Below are 19,307 nucleotides of genomic sequence, written 5' to 3' on the forward strand. Positions count from 1 at the left end.
TGTCATTACAGTTCATTATGTCTTCCCTGCTAGACTTTAAGTTCCATGAGAGCAGAGGCCATGTCTGACTTGTTCAGTCCCTGGCACGCCACAAGAATTCAGAGCTGTGAACTAGAGGGGGAGTGGGGAAACTAATTAGTGGCAGAGTTTCAGGGACAACCAGGTCCATTCTTTTTCCTTCCTACTGCAAGCCCTTGCTTCTTCTCAATGCATCATGATCCCCGCTATTGTATTTTCCCGACCCAAACTCAAAAATCATCTTCAGTCAGGTCAGATGTTGCCTAGAAAAATCTAGCTGTGCTCCATCAGGTCTTTTTCTTTCAATGAGAGTCTGATTGGTCTTTCATAAACTTCACCTTCTGAAAAGTGAACCTTCCCTATCTGGTGAGTTATCCAAGGTCACACTGAATCAAACAGCAAGGCCAGGAATAAAATTCAGATCAGCTGGCTCCCAAGTTGAGGCTTGATCTTCTTCTTATAGGAATAAAGTGGAGGAAATGAGCTTGCACGCTGATTCTCTGAGACTGTTCATCAAACGTGGGCTTATAATGCCTACAGCTTCCACATGTTATCTAGGAGACATTAAAGCGTAATGAGCCCTTCAGGAAAAGGTATTTTTAAAAAAGAAAACACAAGTGCAGTCTGGATGTATAATCAATATTGCAAAGATGATTTAATTAAATTCTGGATGGTGACTCTCCTTAAGCTGGTTTATAATCATGAAGTCAGCATAAGCCACAGCAGAATCAGAATCAGCTTACCGTATAACCTCTTGGTAGAGGGTCCAGCAATGCTAAGAAGCTGCAGAAAACACAAATGTCTTTGGCATAAAACCTATGCTCCAATCTTATGAAAAGCCACTTAAAAATAAGTAAGACGTGCTAAATTCTTAGATACACAGCCACACAGTGAGAGAATTCAAATAGCCAGGTTCTTAGCCTGTAGTGCCGAAAAATGGAAGCCAAGCAATTAAAGCTGAGAAAATGGATTACAAAATCTTACAGCAGGAGACTCAGATCAGTTACGAGGAATTTACTGTTTGGGTTTGGAAATAACTGAGACATCCTTTTACCTCAGATGGATCAAGTAGAGCTCAATATAGGAAGGAGACAGGAGGAAAGAGAGAGACGTGAGTTCCCAAACCGCCTTCCATCCTAGAGTTTCTGAAGACATGAGAAGTAAACTACCACTGCTAAAAAGTGAAGGTTAAAAGATGAACTTTCAACTTCTCTCCTGGATATTTAGGGCTCACCTCTCCCAGCATATATTACTCACACTAATCAGGCAGCCCGCAAATAATTATGTATTTCATAGTTCTTTGAAACGTTCATTTCTTCCATCTGTGTTGCCCCGAGTAACATCATGAAATGATTCATAAGAAAGTGTGGCAGACTATCTCGTATCACCAAAACTCTTCCTGCATAGAGTGCAAAGGGATAAAAATAACTAAAATCACTTTGTTAAAGTTTCTAATCAACACTAATTTTTGACAAGGGTCTTTTTTTTCCTTTCCTTGCTATTTTTAATTACCTTTTATCTCTTTTACAAGTACAGAGTGTATAATTTCATCTAGAAATTGACTGTCTCTTTGTTTTAAGCAAAAGAAAATATTTTAAAATAAACAAATAATCCTTAAGGAGAGTGGAAAATCTGGAGGGGACACAACTAGGATCACCATAAGATTGTTTCTCGTGTTATTCCTAGCAATTTGGAAGGTAATCACAAACACTCGAATGGCTAGGGAACAGAATTTGGAAGGATGTGCAACTTCTAGATCAACAGTCAAAGCTCAATTGAATTTTTATCATAATGAGTTAATCATTCTGCCCCTCATTTCTCTCAGTTCTAACATGAGGATAGCCTTTGATACCATCCTTTCTTGCCAAAGGTTGAACGGAATGTTTAACTCAGTTCAACAGGAATGACGGTAGACACAGTGCGAGTGGCTGGAGGTTAGATGGGCTGTAGGAAGGATACTCCTTGGGTGAAGGCAGACACAGCCTACAGAGCTGATCCTCTGAGCCAGGGGAGCACACCAAGAATAAAAAATGCTGCAGATGCCAACTCTTGGCCTGTTTGGGGACTTTTTTTTTTTATAATAGCACACACTAAATGATTTTTCCCATAGGTTATTTGATTAGCTATTGCTCATGATGATTCAAACTAAGAACAAGAGACTTCCCCCATCTGCAAATGGGATACATATGAGTTACAGGCAACAAACTCCTTGGGTCCACTAAGATTGAGCTGAAAACTTAGGTTTAAATAATACAAAGTGGAGATGAGAAACATAAATCACAGAAATAAATATATGATATACATAGACAACCAAGAACTGCTAATGGAGAGCTTTAATCATCACATGTAAAAGCAATACATTCATATATCAAAATTGGCTCCAAATTCTTTATCATCATCACCATCAACAGTCTAGAAATGAAATGACACACTAATATAAAACTTTCCTGTTTATAACTAAAAGATTTATGAAACTGTTTTTTATAAACACATTTTTTTTACCCTGAGGCTGATATCACCAAAGTGAAAAAGAAAAGTCATTATCAGCTGGAATGTATTCAATATAGAGTTTTAAAAACCATTTATCATTATTCTAGATTTATTTCTATTCATTCTCCCCACCCACTCTATGGGATGATAACAGGAAAAGATGGCAAATGGTTGTGTCCAGTATTATTATATACTGGTTATATAATTCTCAAATGTGCTGATCATACGATTCGTGATTTAATCTACTTACCAAAACAAAGAAATAAAATTTTAACATCCATTAACTCTATACTATCATATTTTAAAATATGTATCAAAATCAGTTCTCTCTTATAAAAGAGGGGTTGGCAGTACATTCTCAGACCAAACAAGAACAACAAGCCCCAAAAAACCGGTACAGTACCTTCTTACAATGGCTACTGCAGTGCATTCTACATATTTCATATAAACCAACTAGGTAATTTCAGCGTTCGCAGAGATTGCCTCACAAATACTTAACTCTGGGCTCCTAGTCACCTTGAGATAAGATCTGCAAATGTCTAAAAGAAAAGTAACTCCCAAATGCTGTAACAGTTTTTCCATTCAAGTGCTGAGAGAGGTATGCATATCAAACTTGAAAAAAGATAGCCATGTTGAAGGGAGGACTATTTTAATGTGGTTTTTTGGTATGTAAATAACAAATAAATAGAAAAAAAGATTTTCAAAACCTGAATTCCTAATATCTCTAACATTGTTTTTTGTGAACGAGTTTAGAGCCACGGTATGCTGCCTCTCACAAGGCAGCCTGGTGACTCTGTCTCCAATTATTTTCATGATAATCTCTTAGATGCTTTTTAAAGTGCTTTTTCTAAATATTCTCAGCACTTCATCTAAACCAGCAGTTGGGGTGCATACCTGAGCCAGGAAATCTTTGTTGCCACTTTGTTTCAAAGTATTGTACGTGCAATGTCCTGGGTACTACTTACCTCCCACTGCACAATTACACATATGCTGGTCTATAGTGCAAATCTGGGATAGATGGCACTTGAAGAATTACTATCCCTAATCTGTCTATACTCTTTGCTTTTATTATTTGTAGATGCCTTTCTAATTCAAATGATTTAAGTGAGCAATATAAGCACAGACACTGGAATTTTTTTAAGAAGTTAAATTGTGTACAAAATTGGATGAGGATAATAGAGAGAAAATTCAGCATTGGAAAGAGTTAAGAGAAGAGTTTTCTGAAAAAGGCTTGGTACACGTGCTGCCTTTTAAAGGCAGAATCATAGAAAATCAGGCCGGGCACCGTGGCTCATGCCTGTAATCTCAGCACTTTGGGAGGCTGAGGCAGGCGGATCACCTGAGGTCAGGAGTTTGAGATCAGCCTGCCCAACATGACAAAACCCCGTCTCTACTAAAAATACAAAAATTAGCCAGGCATGGTGGTATGCACCTGTAGTCCCAGTAACTGGAGAAGCTGAGGCAAGAGAATTGCTTGAACCCGGGAGGTGGAGGTTGCAATGAGCCGAGATCACGCCACTGCACTGCAGCCTGGGCAACAGAGCAAGACTCTGCCAAACAAAAAAAAAGAAAAAAAGAAAGAAAAAGAAAAAGAGAGGGAGGAGGGAGGGAAAGAAGGAAGGAAGGAAGGAAGGAGAAGAGAAGAGAAGAAGGAGAAAGAGAAAGAAAAAGAGGAAGAGGAGAGGAAGAGAAGAGGAAGACAAAGAGAAGAGAAGAGAGGAGAGGAGAGAAGAGAGAGAGAAGAGAGGAGAGGAGAGGAGAGAAGAGAAGAGAAGAGAAGGAGGAGAGAAGAGGAGAGAAGGAGGAGAGAAGAGGAGAAAAGAAAGAAAATCAGTGTGAGAGTCTCTTCACCGTCACATGGGCAATTCCCCATCTGGTACTTAACTCCTATGCAACACGCCTGCCAAGTTGCTGTCTCGCCTCTGCTAGAATACCTTTAGGGGAAGGAAGCTGTTCCAACACTTCTCATCTTCCTTACAATGGAAGAGCAAAACAGATGGAACAGGTAAACAAATTTCCACTAAACATGATTAAGAATTATATCTAACTTTTCAAGAGAGTAGGTTGTCAATAGCTACTTCAAAGGAGAAACCAGATTTGTCTCAAGCATCCCATGCTTTCTATAATGTTTCAAAATGGAGAGATACAAATTTGAAATATGAATTTTAGAAATCATTGTTGAATAGCTGTGTGTGCTGCAGAGGGGAAGGTAAAAAAAAATCCTAGAAGTGATCATTGTAGGGACTCTTTTTAAAACAAAAGGAAAATAAATGTTTGAATAATAATTTAAAGTTTCACTTTGAAGATGCAATAAACACCTTGCGCAGCAAGTCGTGGTGTAAGAATCCAAGAGCCCTGATGGATGAAGTGTAGGCTAATGATATTTTGCAGCAATTATCAATTCAGATGTAGGAGACAGAGGAGAATGACAGGAGCAAGTCTGAGGCTGCAGCCTGCTATCCTAAGGCAACTGGAAAGCAGGACACTCTACCTTGATTTTCTCCTTCTGGCTTGTTTGACAGCACTGCAAATAACTGTCTTGTTTCTGATTTCTCTCAACGTGCTCAGACTGTTTCAGAGTTTTAAATCCCCCCTTCAGAAGACCAACAAAGCAACAAATGGATTGGTGGATGATACTACTACCTGAATTCAATTTACAAAGGATCAGTTCCTCTAAAGGGACACATTTATGTCTATATTTTTTTCAACATTTATACGAATAAGTCTATTTAAACTAAAATCATTTATCCTGATAACACACATGTAAACTTTAAAGATCTCAATGACCACATTAGTTGAGACTCAGCTGATTCCATTTTGAATGGTATCTTTCACCCCTATGTGTTAAAACGTCAATGATATCAACTTTTAACAAACAAGACTACAAGAAACAGGCAAAAACAAAACAACAAAAACCAACCTTAAAGTCAGTATGTCTTTTTATATGGAGGCCACTTTTTTTTTCATATCTGTTTCAAAAGTATCAGATAATTAACATTTAGTGGCTAGATGACTGAAGAGCAAATCTTCCTGCAAAAAAGAATAAAGCTTCCTTGACCACTGAGATTTGGAAGTGAAATCAATGAAAGTCTATCAAGTACTCAGGATAGATTTGGTTGGCATCAAAAACCACAAAGATCTTTGGGTTCCAGGTATCATCCACACAGCTGTCATATAAATTCACATAGCTCCCGTCTTTGGAAGGAGGTCGCATGTATTTGGAGTCTCCGTTTATGTAATCTCCAATTAGCACTCGAGCAAGAAACATAGATTTATATGTTCTAAACAGATGCCGCTGTTGCAAGCTGACACCATGAATTTGGAATGTGTTCCCATGCTTTATGTCATCTTTGCAGAAACGACTGGAATAAGCAGCATCTCTAGCAAAATAGGTTCCTTAAACAAAGAGGACCAAGAAAAGCCAAGATTACTCCGAAGAATATATTAAAAACAAGCAAAAACATTTTGTCAGGAGAATAGATGCATAGAATTGTATAATAAAAATAGATGTGGAATTTCCTCATCTGCAGATCTTTAAGAGAAGAATAGAAATCCATCTGTTATGGACAGCTGTGGTAAAAACTGCCATAGGAATAGATTTGTTGGTACAGACCAGTCCTCACCACCAACACCATCCGCTGCCCCCACCAAAATATAGCTACCAGACTTCTGTTTTTAAAACAAATCTTACAAAGAAACCAATTAATAAAACAGATAAAACTGGTTCAATGATTAAAAGTGTGGCTGGACCTGAGTTTTGTTTTGTTCTGTTTTTTTGAGATGGAGTCTTGCTCTGTCTCCCAAGCTGGAGTGCAGTGGCGTGATCTCAGCTCACTGCAACCTCCGCCTCCCAGGTTCAAGCGATTTCCCTCCCTCAGCCTCCTGAGTAGCTGGGATTACAGGCGTGTGCCACCACGCCCAACTAATTTTTATATTTTTTTAGTACAGACGGTTTCACCATGTTGGCCAGGCTGATCTTGAACTCTTGACCTGAGGTGATCCGCCTGCCTCGGCCTCCCAAAGTGCTGGGATTACAGGCGTGAGCCACCATGCCCAGCCCCGAGTTTTACTGCTTGGCCCTCCCTCCCGTTTCTATTTCTTTCCACCACTTCCTCACCCTGCTCCCTTGTCAACATCCAGCAAAGCTCTAGAGAGCAGTGGAAACCGATGGCCTACAGGGATTCTTTTAAACCTCAAGAAACCATATTTCTATGATACGGGATAACAATTCAGTAATATTTCTGGAAACAATAGAATCCCATATCCATGAAAAGATTTCTGAGAGAGTATAATGCTATTCATATCTGAGCATTCCAAAACAAAAATGATTTTACTGGCTCACTGCCTACACATGAAAACTCGATAAAGCAGCCAAGTCTTCTGAAATGGTAGACACAAGAGACAGACATCATTAAGGGCATTCTTACTCTAAAAAAATGTGGAAATGAATTGCAAAGTCTCCTATTTACCTAACACTGATGAGATTTATGTAACACCTTCTGACCTCCTTACAGTTAAATAAGTGGAATGGCCTTTTTAGTAGTTATTTTTAAAATTAATCTACATTTTCAAAATGCAGCATATCCTGATCCTAAATAGTCGTCAGTTTTCTTGCTGGAGGTAAGGTACAAAGTAAGGACCAGAAAATTAAATGTACATCCCATACCTTTTCCCCTCACCTGTCTCCTTAATTTGCCTGAGTACCAGACATAAATTAAAAACCTGGATTTTCACAACGTTATAAATAACGTGAAGTTTTCCCCCACTATTCCTTATTGCTCACTAATATTCTTACCTATCATTTTCTTGAAAACAAAATGAAACAAAAACACTAGTACCTATTCTGGTACACAATGCAATTATAATCCATTTGGTTTATCATTCTCTATATATTTGCCATAAAGCAGTTCATATTTATATTTATATTTATATTCCTCTAAAAAGAGGAAACTCTCTCCTAGGACTCAAATTGGACCTGGAATTCTGATAATTACCTTTTCCAAAGACAGCACCATGTATACCATTTATTCTCCAATCAAAGTTATGAATGCAGATTGCTTCCACAAATTCACTGCTGGTACCATGAAATAGCATTTGTTCATTAATCTGAGGCACACCTCTTTTTTTCTTGAGCTGAGCCTTTTTCCTAAAAACACAATATACACAGACACAAAAGCACACAGAAATATACCATAAGTAGCATTTATTAATCTTAATGAGCAAGGTTCAATAGAAAGTGTAAAACAGAAAATACTTTAATATAAATAACAAGTGGACAAAGCAAGTCTAGAAAAGAAATAATTTCAAACGTTCTTGGACACATAAATCATCTCATCAAAAAGTATTAGTTAACACTGAAACTTAAGGTTGAAAATTATGCCAAAAACTATAGTTATCCCATGCTATGCCCCAACATCATAAAGGTAATTGATTGTCTAAACCAGCTAAGCTTTATAGATGCCTAAAAATGAGACAACAAACAAGTAATACAAAGTTCGCAGAGACTTTAGACAGTGAATTCCTTGAGCAGGGATCATATCATCTGCTTTTTATCCTCAGAAACTAGAAAATGTTGGTTCAATTGACTAAATTTTGCACCATAGGGTTGGGAGGGACATTAAGCCATCCAGTTTAATCCTCCTCCCAAGGATAAATCTATCCTAACACATAAAAGCATATTTAATGTAGGACTGATTGTAACAGAAAACAAAAACTGAAAACAGCCTAAAATTATTTCACAGAGAAATGAATATATAGTCATGTATTTACATACAAAAGTTAAAAGTAATGAAGTAGATCTATGTGCATTAACATAGTAAATCTTGAAAAATAATATTGAATGTAAAAAGAATTTTGCAAAAAGAGATAGAGAACTCAAAATAATACTGTGTATTCTGTAGGTATACATACACAGGTAGTAAAAAATACAAAATACAAACAATAAGGCACCATACCAATCTCAGGAGGAAAGAAGGAGAGGAGGACAGGGATGGAGTAAACACTTCACCTGTATCTGTGTGAAGAGGAAGGAAATGTGACAAGTATCAGAATGTTAAATCTGATTGGTAGATACATGGGAGTCTGTAAACTATCTGCTGCATTTTCATTCTTGAAACATTTCATAAAAATCATATTTTAAAAATTAAAAAGAATCCCCTCCCCTGACTTCTGATAGCTATTTAATGCCTGCTTCAATTCATCCCGTGTCAAGTACTCACAGCATCACGTGCTCACCTTGCAAAACAGCACAATCTATTTGTGATCAGCTGTAATAGTTGGAAAGTACATCCATCCCAACGCCAAACCAAATCTGCCTTCCGTTACTTCTACTGATTGGTCTTAGTTATTCTCTTATGAACACTAACAATTCAAATCACTCTTACACAAAACAACATTGCAAATATCCAAAAATAACTATGAACACCTACCTAGGCTTTCTTTTCTTGGTTAAATATACACCATCCCTTCAACCACTCCTGACACAGCATAGCTTCTAGGTCTTTCTTTATCCCAACAGTCTTTAGTTAGCAAGAATCTGCTGGACACTTTCTAGTTTATAAATGTTGGCATGAAACAGAAACAGTCCAGATATCATCAGACAGCACTGACTCCACCGACACCACTGAATGCATTTTGGTAACAGGGCAGCAAACTGCATCCATAATCAAGTGTGTAGTCAGTTAAAACTCCCAGGACTTTTTCAAGCCAGACCTCTCTTAGCTTGCTAAATTTGTACAACTGATTTATAAACTGAATGCAATAGATTTATTTCAGTTAAGCTTTACTTGATATAGTAATTTAAACAGTAAAAATTAAATAACAGTAAAATATCCATATCTCAGACTGAGTTCTATAAATGATATGCAGCTCAATGAATATGTTCGGGAATGGATACTTGCATTTAAATGGCGACAGAGATGAAAATGCATACAGCCTTTCTCAAGAGTCACTTGGCAGTATGTATCAAAATTTAAATGTATATGCTTTGATCTATTTGTGATAGTCTTTTCAGACCATTAAGTATGACTTAGAAGGTTGTGCATTTAACCAATGTTTACTTTACAAAAAGTCAGCATGCTTTCACTAAGAACTTCCTTTTTCAGAACTTGACGTTCTCACTTTTTTTAAACAATGCGCATTTGTTCCCTTTATAAAAACAAAGGAAAAAAAGTTTTTTAAATTAAAAAAAGAAGATAATACTTGTTTTTACCCACTGTTTCAATCTTCCAAGGTCTTTCTGACTGCTGATTCACTCACTCAACAAATAAGCTACCCCTTCTAGTTTTGAATCTCTCACAAGCGTGATAAGCAAGCCCTCTACATTTTCATCCGTTTCTGAAATAAATTTTGAAGGACCCAAGAAGAAAGCATGCCTGCCTTCTGAGTTACTCTTTGCGTAAGACTTTTTGTCTACTAGTTTTTCTCTTTGAAATACCCACCAGCACATATTTCTCCATCTTGTCTTCATGAAAAGAAACTTTCTCAACAACTATAAAGTGAGAAACCAAGCTAGACTATCCATCTACCACTATGATAATCCTATTAGTTTGGCATTAGTGAATCCATACTGGTTTTCTCAAAGAAACATTAGTATCATACACAATGCCAGGCTTCGTGGTCTGTAATGTCAAACTTGTCAATGTTGTGCTTCATGATCTGCAATGACTAGAATCCACTCTAAGGAAATTCTGTCTCTACTAAAAAATACAAAAATTAGCTGGGTGTGGTGGCACACACCTGTAATCCCAGCTACTCGGGAGGCTGAGGCAGGAGAATTACTTGAATCCAGGAGGCGGAGGTTGTAATGAGCCAAGATTGTGCCACTGCACTGCACCCTGGGCAACAGAGCAAGACTCCATCTCAAAAAGAAGGCCGGGCGCAGAGGCTCACGCCTGTAATCCCAGCACTTCAGGAGGCCAAGGCAGGCAGATCACGAGGTCAGGAGATCCAGACCATCCTAGCTAACACGGTGAAACCCCATCTCTACTAAAAATACAAAAAATTAGTTGGGTGTGGTGGCGGGCGCCTGTAGTCCCAGCTACTCAGGAGGCTGAGGCAGGAGAATGGCATGAACCCGGGAGGCGGAACTTGCAGTGAGCTGAGATCGCGCCACTGCACTTCAGCTTGGGTGTCAGAAAGAGATTCTGTCTCAAAAAAAAAAAAAATTCATTTATCACTACTTTTCAGGCACAAATTCGATTGAATTTCGGTTTGAAAATTCACTGGAGTTTCTCTTAGATATTATAAATAAACTGTGGGTTAAAGGGCATGGAGTATGGGCATAGGTAGGCATGGAAAACAATGCTTACTTACTAGATTAGATGGTGCATATACACCAGTTGAAGGCAGAGAGCAGGGGCATGGTGGTTAAAGCTTTGTATCCCCACAGCACAGTTTGTTCTAGTGCCCGCTCCTCCCACTACTAAGGCAGCCATGAAATGCGGACATTCACAGACTATGACCTTGGTGTTCCAGAAAGGCTAAAGGTGATTTCCAGGGCCTCATGAACTTTAGTTACATCTGCAAGGAAAGTCACAGAACTACACTAAGTTCTTCACAACCCTGCCTACCTTTGCCCAGATCCACAATCATTCCTGAACTTACTGAAAATACTGCCGCACCCACTTCTAAAAGACGTCTCAAAATTATCCACCTCTTAGGGACTAGAGTGCCAAACTGGCTAAAGTGTGTATGCCACGTGCTCTGCACTGGAGCAAGAATACTTCCATGCTCTGGATTAAAATAAATTTGCCTAGATTTAGAACACATGTCATCCTGCTGAACATCAGAACCACTTATGGAATTTTTTAAGGTAAAAATGTCAGAACCCAGAGGTTCTGATTCAGTAGATCTGTGGTGGGTGACAGGTATCTCTACTTGCTAGTAAATTCCACTGGCGATTCTGACCTGCAACTAGGTTTGAGAATCTCTGATCTACATTCACATTATTAACAAGATGCTCTTATTTCCTTGCTGCCTTATACTTCCCAGCTCTGGATCAATCCAACCATCTCCACTATCTGCCCTTACATTTGTACTGCTGAAGTACATTACATAACATGGTTTGCCCTATAAATTCACATACTTTAGCTAAGCCCTCAACGCTGACAGAAATCCTATTGTTCCCAAGACAGCTCGTTCTACCCCATTTTCCACAGTGGCCATTTCAAATCTCCTCTTCCCCCTTTTCTTTCCCTCTTATCAACACCTCCCTACACTTCATTCTCTGTAGGTGACCTCCCTTCTTCCTTCACAAAAGAAATGGAAGGTATCAGGAAGGAACTCCTTAACCTAACTCCTCTTTTCATCCTCTACCTCTACTTATCTGTAAACATAACTGGACCACCCTTCTCTATCTCCTTTCTGACATATGTTCTCAGAATTTCATCTCACCACACTTCTTCAGGAGCTGGAATCCATCAGCTGCCCTTCCACTCTTTCTCTGAGAGTCTTTTAAATTCTCCTTCTCCATAGGTCCTTTCCAATTACAATGTTCAGTTCTCTCCCATGATTAAATTTTTAAAACATAACAATAATCCCACATTAGCTGTCTTCTCACATCTCTCATCCTCCTCACTGCAAGCTTCTTGAAAAAGTTGTCAACATTTGCTGTATACACAATATGATGTCTACCAACATTGCTTTCATCTAAGTTACCAATGGCCTTCTTAGTGAAAAATGCAAAGGAACTTTTCAAATGTATCCTACTTGACATCTTTTCAGTATGTAATCGTACAGATGGCACCTACTTGTGTAAACCACATTCTCCCTCCAGCTTCCGTGATTACATCTTCTATTGGTTTTCTCCCACTTTCTGTGGTTGTCAGTTTCCTCCTTGGGTTTTCTCTTCATCTGTTCATCCCTTCCAGAATTTGACCCCTGGCCCTCTTCTTTTCTTAATGTACATACGCTCCCTGGTCATCTTCTTCATTCCTATAGTTTCTATTACCCTACATTTTCTAACAACTCCAAAACCTTTGTTTCTAGTCTACACCACTCTTCTGAACGCCTGACCCATATGTCAACTGCCGTATATCAGCTAACACTCCCTTTCCATCATCCCTAAAGATGTTCCTACTGATAATGCCTTAGTCAAGTAAAACAAGCCAAAAACTTGGGAGTTATCTTTCTCATCTCCCTTATTCACTCCATCGCGTACAATAAGTGAGGCACCAAGCCCTACCATTCTATAACCTTAATACCTCAAAACTCTCTTCTTTGCTCCAACACAGCAGATACCACTTTGGGGCAGGCAACCCAACGTGTCTCAGTTTAATTACCAAAACAATTTCCTAAATTGGTCTCTCTGCTATGAACTGTGATTTAAATTACTGAGATTTTGTGTTGGACACTTCTTTTGTTGTGGAAGGCTTCTTCTTTGTTGTGTCATGCATTGTAGGATGTTTAGCATCCTGGCTTCTATCCAGTAGATGCCAGTAGCACCCCCACCCTGCCACATTAACAATCAACAATGACTCCAGTCATTACCAAATGTCCCCCAGCAGGTGAAATCACTCCCAGTTGAGAACCACTGCTTTAAATCCCTTCTCCACCGCACAGCCTAATTATTTTTCTAAAATGCAAATCAGATCCATCACTCTCTTGCTTAAAGTTCTACAATGGCATTCTACTGTCCCAGGAAAAAATCCAAACCTCTTAGTTTAGCTTATAAGGCCCCACGTGGTCTAGCCCCCGCTAACTCTCTAACTTCCACTCTGGTTCAATCCAACTCAACTAAGGCTACTAAAGACGATCACACAACCACCCCAGTGGTGCTACTACAAACTCCTGCATGCTCTGCCTCTTGATACCATTCTAGCCTCCTCTCTCATCATTCTACCCAATTTCTGTTCAATCTGAAGCTGCTTCAATGTTCTGTGCTCCCTCTTATATCCAGACTTTGGCTCTTACTGCCCCTGATGCCTGAGATGCCCTTCTCCTATCCAACTGGTGTCTGGGGCTCTCTAATGCTACCCACTCCACTCCACATCCCCTACTTTTGTTGGCAAAGGCGGATGGATCCCCTCACTTTGTGCTCCCATGATGCCCTGTGCTGACCCCTACATTTCTGTGTTACAATGGTCTGGCTCTCCAAGCTATGGTTCTCTGTACCATTATATCCCAAGTGCCCAGAACAGTGCTTGTCATAAAGTAGGCACTAAGACATTTTTGTTAGAAGAAGTGGGGGAAGTAAGAGAGGCCCAGGCAATGTGAAAACTACTGCTGGATGGACTCATGTGGGCCTGACTACCTACATGGTGAGTCATAGATTATGTGACAGTGAGACAGACAAAGTTATTTTAGTTCTTCAGGATGATGTCAAAATGACATGCTGCCCTTATAATGAGACTCAGTATTTTGTACTGTCATGGCAGGTGGCAGGTTCACTTACCATCACAGATTTCTATGTCATTATGTAATTTATGTCATTACATAAAACCATGAAGGGCACCACCAGAGTAAAACTGTTTCCAGTGAAATTCTTAGTATAAAATGTTCTAGGGAATCACTGGTACATTTTTACCACTATGATTTAATTGGGGACTCAAGTTATGGGGGAGACCAATTTGATCTCCACTTCAGAGGGCTGATGAAGAATAATGAATTAAATTTTCATCAGACTATTTTAGAAAAACTTACTTTATTCACTGAGAGAATAAAGTCGAAGGAGGCAGAGGCTTCTGTCTTCCTCTATAAAAGAATCATCTAAACAAGAACTAAATTAAACTGTCTAAACTCAGTTAAACTCAGTTATTGTCAGAAATAAAAGTTGGTTTGGCCAATAGACCCAAGACTATAAAGAACACAAGCTGAATGCCTCTTATTACCATAAACTATTATGAGAATAAAACCTGAAATGTACACAGGCCATATTAACTAGTCAGAACCATTAAAGAATTCCATGTATCATTACCAAACAAAAGTCAGCCTAATTCTCAGGTATATAGAAATGAAATGAGTTATGGTCTGGGATTTGCTTAAAAATACTTTAGCAACAACAATAATAACAAAAAAGGAGATAGTTTATGTGTGGTAAATCTTGATAGATGTTGAATCAGGATGACGGATACATGAGGTTCATTATATTAGACTCTACTTTTGTGTTTATTTGCAATTTCTCTGAATAAAAAGTTAAAAGTCAGCTTATATATTTAAAAATATTAGACACCAAATCTCATCTACAAATGTTAATTGAAAATATTTCAGAGAACCGCTTATTTTAATTTTTTACATGTCATAAAAAATACGGCAGAACAGGCTAATTTGGCTAATACCTTTAATAGCTTTAAGTTTTTTGTAATGGACTTTACTTTTGGTTAAGTGAACACTGAGTCACCCAACTTAATGGGCCATTTCCCACTTAAATCCAGGAAGGAACTGAGATTTTAAATCTACAAAATAAACTTTAGGCTAAGCAGGAAATTTGAAGTTATGTTTTAAAGTGTTCTTTAAAATAAAACAGACAGAAGACTATTGGCAAGATAGTATGATTTAAAAACAAAACAGTGTTTGCAGAGACTTCTAATAAAAGGCTTAGCCAAGGAAGTCATATCAACAAAGCTAAACAGCTCTGACACTCCTCTGTAATGCTGATTTCAGCCAAGATGCATAGCTCTAAACCTTGAAAGGAAGGAGCTTCTCACATTGCAATGCTACAAGCAAAGTTTACAGAGCAACTCTTTCACTCCCTGAGAATGCTGAAGAGCCCTGAGACCACGTCAAAATATGGCAAGAGAAAAACAGCATGTCTACACCACTGAAAATTAATACAATTCAGTATTTATGTTTTAACCATAAAAGACATAGTGGTAAGGAGAAGTTTCAGATTAGAAATCATCTCACCTGCAAAAGAACTCCCACAAATCTAGGTTTTGAATTCTCTGAATTCTTTTAATTCGGTTGCGATCCATCGTCTTCCCAAAGAGATTAGCAACTTCATTATATTCGTGTGTTTGATTGTGCAGAGGAATCAGCTGGAAGAATAAATTTGCATAGATGTACTGCAGTCCTTTCTGGTGTCTTTTGTGGGTATATTCAGTCAATTCTGCTCTTACCTGATACGGTACTTGAGTATTCACATTTTCCCAGTGCGGCGGCATAGGGATGGCCTCGTTGTCACAGATGTAACTTCAAACAGCCAAAGACAAAACAAAATATCAGAAGCTGATTATATGACTGTCAAGAACTTAGCCTTTCTTCAAAGCTTAATTTTCATTTTCAGGGTATTGTGACAAATGCAATTAAATATAGCCTTTGGTTTCTTTATTTAAAAATTACTGAATGTCTATGTGTGCTACTTTTTAGGTGTTGAATAGTGAACTTTTGACGGAAAATATCCAACCCTCTATATCATAAAAATGTCAAAAACAGTTGCTTAGTTCTGTCTTGTTTTTTTGGAATTCCCAAAATTTCTTTAAAATGTAAAGAAGATTTTAGGCAAAGAAATTAAAAATAAAATCAAGCTCCTGATGAAAACAAAAGGCTGAAACTCGTATTCATATTGTCTATTGAATAAAACCAAAACTCCTCAACCATTCATTCGATATTCTCCAAGATCTAACTCAAACCTAAACCTTTCTCTGTTAATTGCCCACTATTCTCTCCAACAGTCCATTAACTTTAAGGGTTACTAGCACAGTCAGTCAGTAAATCTTAAAAACTATCAAACATGTTCAAGCCACCAGATGTGAATACAGAAAAACACAGTGATGTTGAGGGATTTAACAGCAAAAGGCTGAACATGACACACCAATTGCCTCCAGTGATTGGAGGTTACTAAATAAATTAATAAATTTCAAACTGATCTTTAGTTTACTTTTTTCAAACTTATTTTAATGAAAAAAATCAAATATGTGATTTAAAAATTAATATGTATAAAGAAATATACAGTGAGAAGTTTTCCTCCCACTCCAGTCTCCGGTATGTCCAAGTCTCACTTTTTGCCCCATCTCCTGGTAATTATTATTTTAGTCTCTTGGGTATTCTTCCAGAGCTTCTTTAGGTTAATACAAGCCAAGCTTTTTGCTCACACAGATGGTAGCATAAAGCATAAATTTATTGCATCTGTTTTTTTGTTTTTTACTTCATAGATTCTTAGAGATCTTTCTGTAACAGTGCATAGAGAGTATCATTACTCCTAGTGCTTACAACAGAGCCTGGTACATAGTATACACTCAATAAGTACTGGACGAATGAATGAATGAATGAATGAATGAATGAATGAATGCATTCTACTTTACAGACGCACAGAATTCCACTGTATGGATATAACCTAATAATATTTAGCTTGTCTCCAACTTTTTGCTACTGTATTAAGAATGCTGGCTGGGCGCGGTGGCTCATGACTGTAATCTCAACACTTTGGGAGGCCGAGGCAGATGGATTGCCTGAGCTTAGGAGTTCAAGACCAGCCTGGGCAACACAGTGAAACCCCGTCTCTACTAAAATACAAAAAAGTAGCCAGGCATAGCAGCGTGCGGCTGTAATCTCAGCTACTCGGGAGGCTGAGACAGGAGAATCACTTGAACCCGGGAGGTGGAGGCTGCAGTGAGCTGAGATGGCACCACTGCACTACAGCCTGGGCAACAGAGTGAGACTCTGTCTCCAAAAAAAAAAAAAAATGCTGCAGGAACACATTTGTTCATCTGTCATGTTACATGTCCACTTGTCTATCTGTAAAATAACATATTTGCAATAGAATTTCTGAGTCATAGAATATATTTTTTCATGATTTTAACAGACACTAACCAAATGCTGTCTTTGAACATACCTACTGACATTCTCACCGGAAATACAGAAATCGCCTATTTTCCCACAACCACTCCAAAAAGGTGTGTGATCAAACTTTTGAATTTTAGTCAATCTGATAGTAAAAATTAGTCTGGTATTAATTTGTTTTTCTCCTATTATGAGTGAGGTTGTATGAACTGTTCAAATTGTTTGCCCATGTTGATCTTCTATTTAGAGAGTCCTAAAAGTACTTCATATAATATGGAGAATATCCCTTCAACTACAACAATGAATAAAAATATTTTCCCAATTTTCTGTGAGAAAAAAAAAATGCCTAAAACATACTTGGCCTAAAGTATCTTTTAGCTATGACCAAAACATTTTTTTAGTTTTTATGTAGTCAACAGCCTTAAAGAACTCCTTGCCAATAGGAAGCATGTATTACTTACCTTGCATGTGATAAATGCTCAATGTATTCCCACAGTAAATAAATATTTCTATATCAGCACCTACTGACCTTCAACACCCTATTGTATCTTACCTAAACAGTCCTCTCCTTTTATTATTATCTTGCTTATTGTCCTCCATTCTGCTTAGTTCTCTCCTTGTGCTGTCTTTGTTCTACGGTTTGCACAGTCTGTGACAGAACAAAGTGTTTGATCCCATCACAGTGCTTCTTGCCTCCACCAAAGCACAGCAGATACAATGTACAATGACAACAACAGCTTCCATTATTATGTCTCATTTTTCATTTTTCTCCCAGATTAAATACTTTCTGAAGATAAGTGATTCTTTTATTATATTATTTGTACTAAAGAATGTGGATATGATGTAGCTAGTAAGGAAATACCATTCTCTATAGTCCACAGAAGTACTAGAGCATTCATTTTATAAGTACTTGGAATAACTTTTATATCGTGATGCTAAAATAAAACCAAAATAAATGCTAAAATAAAACCAGAAGTCTTGAGAAACAAACTGACAGAAACTTAAAATGTTTCTTTCTTTAATCTTTTCAAAAATCTCCTTGGAAGGAGCAAATAGGCATTCCCTGCAATTAACATGCTACCTTTTTTTTTTCCAGTTTCATTTTAAATTATTTGAACAAAAAAGAATTTCAATACTTGCTTGAAGAGTCATTTTAGAAAATAGGAGACATGCTTTAAGATTTTTTCCTTCAAGTCCATTCACATGAATAATAAATATTTATTGTCTTCTGACATTTATACCTCCTTTTTCAGACTTCTTATGGCCAGAGCAAGCAAAAAAGAAAATTTGTAACCAAGTTCCAGAGAACAGAAAGCAATACTGTTGTCCACTGTTCTGCCATCTTCCTTAGGGCTCCCTTAGTCTCTATAAATTTGAAATTACTTCTAGGAGTTGACCAGTGGAAATCAATGTAGGTGGAAACAAAGTGAACAACTACCTAGTTCTTACGGCCCCAATAATTGTATGGCTCTGAGAGAGTATTTCCAAGTTAACAATTTAAACTTACCTCAGTGAGTTATTTTATGAGTTTACAGCAGAGACCATAAGGCATTTTGTAACTGCAAACTGTTCTAAAGAATTAAAAAATGTAAATACACAAGAAGGAAAAGGATAACATGAAAGGAAGCACTTAGAGTAAATAATAATGTTGCTATTTTGTCAACAAATGAGAGATTTGATTTTTTTTTTTATTAATAAATTAATTTTTTTGAGATGGAGTCTCACTCTGTCGCCCAGGTTGGAGTGGCGCAGTGGCGCCATCTCGGCTCACCTCAAGCTCCGCCTCATGGGGTCACACCATTCTCCTGACTCAGCCTCCCGAGTAGCTGGGATCACAGGCACCTGCCACCACATCCGGCTAATTTTTTTGTATTTTTAGTAGAGACGGGGTTTCACTGTGTGTTAGCCAAGATGGTCTCAATCTCCTGACTCGTGATCTGCCTGCCTTGGACTCCCAAAGTGCTGGGATTACAGGCGTGAGCCACCGTGCCTGGCCCAAGATTTGATATTTAAAAGATCAATATTATTAAATGACCTACCAAAATATTTCCAGTCTATTTGTTTTTCTGTCCAATACTAAG

At 38.0% G+C, this 19,307-nt stretch overlaps 1 protein-coding gene across 6 annotated transcripts in view; it reads right to left on the bottom strand.

The window, feature by feature from the left end:
• Positions 1 to 19,307, bottom strand: part of PARP11 (poly(ADP-ribose) polymerase family member 11) — an 82,584-nt gene that overhangs the window by 15,544 nt on the left and 47,733 nt on the right. For 5 of the 6 annotated variants that reach the window (XM_024257271.3, XM_054526687.2, XM_063711997.1 and 2 more), the window contains 4 exons: positions 15,564 to 15,636; positions 15,352 to 15,482; positions 7,503 to 7,654; positions 2,334 to 5,904 (listed from right to left, as the gene is read on the bottom strand). In XM_024257271.3, the coding sequence (XP_024113039.1) occupies positions 5,588 to 5,904; positions 7,503 to 7,654; positions 15,352 to 15,482; positions 15,564 to 15,636 (673 nt within the window). In that variant the 3' untranslated portion in view covers positions 2,334 to 5,587. Of the gene's footprint in view, positions 1 to 356; positions 573 to 2,333; positions 5,905 to 7,502; positions 7,655 to 15,351; positions 15,483 to 15,563; positions 15,637 to 19,307 lie in introns of those variants that run through there. The other variant, XR_008511782.1, reaches the window with a different exon arrangement.

Source organism: Pongo abelii, chromosome 10, assembly GCF_028885655.2.
Source record: "Pongo abelii isolate AG06213 chromosome 10, NHGRI_mPonAbe1-v2.0_pri, whole genome shotgun sequence".
Classification (NCBI taxonomy): domain Eukaryota; kingdom Metazoa; phylum Chordata; class Mammalia; order Primates; family Hominidae; genus Pongo; species Pongo abelii.